Source organism: Toxorhynchites rutilus, chromosome 1 (genome assembly GCF_029784135.1).
Source record: "Toxorhynchites rutilus septentrionalis strain SRP chromosome 1, ASM2978413v1, whole genome shotgun sequence".
Lineage (NCBI taxonomy): Eukaryota > Metazoa > Arthropoda > Insecta > Diptera > Culicidae > Toxorhynchites > Toxorhynchites rutilus.
In genome coordinates, this window is record NC_073744.1 from 156601239 (window position 1) to 156606775 (window position 5537).

Genomic DNA, 5537 nt, shown 5'->3' on the forward strand with positions numbered 1-5537 from the left:
ATGGCGAACAGCTGTTAAGCTGCAACCATCACGTGCAAGGCCGAGAATGTCAGTTAGTAGTTGAAAATCTCATTAAATACATAGTTGAACAATACATATATTTACATATAAACTTCAATAAAAAAAAATATTCACACAATAATTACATTAACACATTCTAGTAAACATTATTATACACATTGGATTTAACTTCGCCATTCGTTCGATGCAGGTATCCCACTTGATATCGTATATCTTCTACGATATTCAACAACGCCTGATCCATCGGAAGAATTCCTTCTCCACTTGCCATCGTTACTGGAAAAGCCGAAACTGTTTCTTCGGCATCTCTCCATCATTTGACCACGGTTATATAAACGTATGGTGCGTTGAATTTCCGCTACAAACTGATGCACCCTGAAGAATTCCAACCCGCCCTTCATGGAAACATCTACCTCAGCGTTACTGTTCGGTAGACTCTCGATCGGAAACCATTTTATCCTCCGTATTTCGTTTCTCGTTTGAGGCCGGAAATTCGTCGAATATGGCACATCAGGAACCAAGTATAATCTCGAGGGATGTGTAAACATTACATCCCAAAATTTACCGGACGCTTTCTTCCGAATGTCGTATCCGATCTCCTCGAGAACTTCCCGCACAGCACAATCGAATGGATCCTCTTTTCCTTCCTTTTCCGCTTTGCCTTGGGGGAATCCCCATTTACCCTTGTAAGACTGTACCAAGAGAACATGTTTCATGTCCTCTGACAATAAAATGGCTCCATTGGTGGGGATCGTGTTTAGGTATCGCATGTATGCCGACATAATTCCATCGATCTTCGGAATGTGCTTCTGCAGAAATGGAACATGTCTGAAGATCTGGTATGCGAATCTGTTATATCCACATTTTTTATATTCATCCGAACATGAAACGTCCAGATAATGCCAATGGGCTTTTCGTATTGCGCAGCAAATCCCAATTAAATTATTACGATCCTTCATAGGTAGGATATACCTAGCTGCGAGAGTATCCAAAATCTGTTTTTCAATGGGATGATTCCAGGAATACATGATGATCCGTTGAGCTGTTTCTAGCGTTACTGAAATCTGAATTTCGTAATACGCATTTATATATTGAAAGATAGGTAGCAAAAGCTTAACTACCGCAGCTACCGTTTCCGCTTCTATTGACGTTGGTTTCGGTAGGTTTTAATTTTTGAACAACTGCAACTACCTGCAAGGTGTACCTTTCCGTTTCGGGTAGCCAGCAACGAGTAGCGCCGTTTTAAAGAGTGAATTTACCATGGGCGTGTTGAAGATCATTGACATATTATTAAAATTGAAAAATAAATCGGCTTAGCGAGCGTGGACATAAATGTAACGAAGATATTACTATTAATACAGCTGATGAATAAACATGGATTTAATAATTATGCATGTAATATATGTATCATTTTTGTTGAGAAGTATTGAGTAGAAATGAGTATGGTGAGGACAGAATTCTGATTGAATCTACTCTCACTTGCAAAATCGATTAACTTTTTTGATGATGTAAAAATTTTCATTTTTACCAGTTAAGAATTCTTCACATTCATACATTGTGGTCACATGATGAAAAATTTGGATAGTTTTGGCTCTTCGCCTACGGCTACGACTTCGATTGGAGAGGAAATTCTTTCGAGAAATCGTTAGTGAATATCGTAGAAGATTTACGATATTAAGGCGGGTATCAGCAACGCATGTGTGGCGGAGTTAAATTCAATGTCTATTTTGTATAAGGCGTTGTGTACAAATTACGAACGCGAGTAGGGTGGTGGGACCAAATGAGGTGTGCTTCCTGAGCCAAGATGATAAAGCACGTTTTTTAATGGGTTTAACAGCAGCCAGTAAGCAAGCACTGATAGATGCATCTCGAACATATCTACATAATAATCTGTATTTCAACAGATTGTTTTAAACTGAAACCAAGAATCTGTAGATACAGATCACAAATTATTTGTGTCCATACAGAATTTACCGTTTTTTTAAAATAACTTTGCAATAATGGCTCGAGGTTAATAATATGTTACCCATCTCAAATTTCCATTGAACCTCAATAAAGAAATGTATTTTTACTACTGTGTATATAATTTTTCGCATTAAGTGGATATCATCAACATCGTCTAACCAATAATTTCTATGCCAATCAATGGTAGTAAAGCTAAAATTATGCAAAAAAAATTGGACTTATGAACCCAATACAGATTTTAATACAGATTTTTTGAGAAAAAGTTAAGATAAAAAAATTGCTAAAGAGACTGTTAAACAAAAGCTTATCCCGTCCATTGCCGCAGGGTGCTTGAGCAGCTTGGTCATGCAGAAGCAGTTTAATACAGTTGTCCAATGTACATTGCAGTTCGTTCAGGAAGGCACTGTTCTTTGAACGCATTCTTTCATGGGCTCGATTTTAAAAGGGTGAGCGAGCTGCCTGAATTCGAAATTATTCAGCTTCAAGAAAGAATCAAGCCAGTAATCATAAATAATGTAGATAGAGGCCCTGACCAGAACCCATTTTAAAACGGTCATAGATATGTTCGATTCATCAAGCCTCCGTGGCGGCGATGACCTCCTCATTCGACTCAAATTTCTGCCCGGCGAGTGACTTTTCCAAGTTTGGAAACAAAAAAACAGGAAGTGGGTTATATCTATGGTATAACCGCAAGGGTGACGTAGGACTATCGTTGATTTAGAGATCATTTGTTTGAAGTTGAATCAAAATCCATTCTGAATGAATTAATAAATGAATATTTGGGGGACTTCGAAAACGAGAGCGTTACGTTGGAGGCACAAGGTTTTATGCATCCAATATAGGATACGAAAAACCTTGTTCTGAAGAATAATCTTCAGAAGCTTTCCTGCTAACTGCACTTGATTGACAAATCACAAAACCAAATGTATTATATGGATATTTTATGGATAGAAAACATTAAAATAAACTCTTTCGCTTGAATGTAATTTTCAATTCCAAGGGGAACTGGCAGATTATTTTCCAGCAACGATTAGATATTTCCACATTTTCCTCGATACTGGAAGCCCACCAGTGGTTAATACTAACTCGATAACCACCTGTTAATAGCTCTTGATTGAAAAATATTTGGTCACAGTGTTACATGGATAGAAAACATTAAAATAAACTCTTTCACATGAATGTATTTTTAAATTCCCAGAGGAACTGGCAGATTATTTTCCAGAAATGATTAGATTTTTCCGGAACTTTCTCGATGCTGAATGGCATCCAAACGGAAAGAATTCTGCGCGTGTATGTGTCGATCCTTCGCCGTCCACCTCCTCCAGCACGTTAGGCAACGATGTTGTCTTGTCGATGTCCTCACGAAAAATGAATGCGTCTCACCACCAGAATAGATCTTTCCGGAACTTTCCCGATGCTGAATGCTATCCAAACGGAAAGAATTCTGCGCGTGTATGTGTCTCCTGAAGCACGTTAGGCAACGATGTTGTCTTGTCGATGTCCTCACGAAAAATGAATGCGTATCACCACCAGAATATCGCTTAAGTATGATTTTTGTGTGTGATTGAATCGAGAGAAGGTGTGGTTTACGATGGCAATTTGGAAGGCAAACTAGAGGGGAATGAACTCTCTGAGCTCGAAACTTTCGACGACTGAGCAATAATCGATTGCGTGCGCATACAATATTGGATTCGGAAATATCCTACTGATGGGGAAGAATAATCTTCAGAAGCTTTCCTGCTGATTACACTTGGTTGGAAAATTACAAAATCAAATGAATTTGATCGCTGTGTTACATGGTTAGAAAACATTAAAATAAACTCTTTCACATGAATGTATTTTTAAATTCCCAGAGGAACTGGCAGATTATTTTCCAGAAATGATTAGATCTTTCCGGAACTTTCTCAATGCTGAATGGCATCCAAACGGAAAGAATTCCGCGCGTGTATGTGTGTGTGTAGCGATGTCTTCCCGGGGAACCGTTTGTGGCATCACTCTCCTCCTGATGGATTACCTTCTGGCCTAAGGTGCACAAACAGGCTCTTGGTGACACCGTTCATCCGCGCTTTCATGATAAACGAAGAGCTTCACCACAACAGCGACAACATGCTCCAATCGCTGTTCAATTAGAACTGAGTGGATTTCCGAGCGGCGCTTGCTTATATACCGATTGGTGTTTTCAATAGCCTGTTTCGAGAACAATTTTAAGGCTATTGAAAAAAGTAACAAATATATAACGTTCGTTGTGGCTAAACGCAAATTCGAAAAATGCAGATCAGCCTTTTTAAAACGGTTTTATCCTTCATGGCAGCCCTTTGGCTGTCTTACTTACTATATCTCGAAGACAACTGTTTCCAAGAGCTGTCCAAAATTGAAAAATATGATGAGGATTCGGATAAACAGCCTTTTTGGAAAGAACGATGACTGTCCTCCGATGGTTCGTTTTGGCAGAAACCCGACCATATGATGGATGCCCTACATATTGACCAACTTACCCCGTGTGTGGGGTTATTTGGTCAATTTCTTCTGACCTATCAAGACGTTCTATAATATTTTATAGAATGTCTTGATAGGTCAGAAGAAATTGACCAACTAACCCCATAGGTTGAACCAATGATTCTCTGGTTATTTTTCGTTGAAAGGGTACAAGGTAAGCTTCATTGGCTTCATGTAACATTCTAGCGCAAACTTCATACTAAAAAGTTATAACAAAATTTATTCAAAATTGACCAACTAGCCCCGCCCTACCCTACATGCAAATCTGTTTTTGTACAAGGGGTAGGGACCGCATAAAAAATCGAACAAGACTTCGCCAGTAGTTTCAAAAAATATTTGATTCTGTTGAGAGCAAATTACAATTTACGCTTTGGAAAAAATCTTATCGTAACGGTTCAGGAACGTGAAGCGTGGAACGTAGACTTCAATTATTATTAACTTTATTAAGCTGCCTACTGACCTGTGTTGTAAGTGTGTAGTAAAATCAATTTTTTGCTTCCTTCAATAAGCTTCAATAAGCAATAAGCAATAATGAGTTAAAATTAACAGAACAAAGCATGCTACTAGTAATTGGTTGACACAGTAACTATGTAGTGCAATGTAATACTAATAGAAGAAAGAAAAAAACTAAATGGCTGATAAATTCATCGAATATTTTCCTTTGCATATACCCCACAAAAAGAGAAAATCGCATAAAAAAAGTACAAGATAAATCCGCACAAAAACAGGTTTGACTGTACATTTTATAAATTATATATCAGAAACCTAAATTTTCAACTATCCCGTTGAACATTCTTCAATTTAAAAAAAAAATAAGTTGGTACTACTGGCAGTTGCCTTAATGTCGATTATGAGCGCGATCTGTCATTTGAATAGTTTACAGCGTCATTCAAAACAAGTTACCTTTTTTTCGCTTGACGATTTTTTCATATGTAAATTCGGAATTCTTTCCCTTGGCTTTATGAGACGTTTGAAAGAGAAAATTTATCGCAAACCACCGATGAACTGGTTTTCTCGAAGGAGCAGAAGTGGAATAATATTTCGAGAACCACTAC

The 5537-nt window shown here is 37.9% G+C and overlaps 1 protein-coding gene across 1 annotated transcript; it reads right to left on the reverse strand.

The window, feature by feature from the left end:
* Window positions 1–185: 185 nt before the first annotated feature.
* Window positions 186–1049, reverse strand: LOC129761533 (m7GpppN-mRNA hydrolase-like). Its single transcript, XM_055759258.1, has one exon. The coding sequence runs from the start codon at window positions 1047–1049 to the stop codon at window positions 186–188; it is 864 nt and encodes a 287-aa protein (XP_055615233.1).
* Between the last annotated feature and the right edge of the window lie 4488 nt (window positions 1050–5537).

Bases quoted from the DNA above. Each gene is read 5' to 3' on its own strand.
- LOC129761533 (XM_055759258.1), bottom strand. From the start codon at position 1,049: ATGTATTCCTGGAATCATCCCATTGAAAAACAGATTTTGGATACTCTC.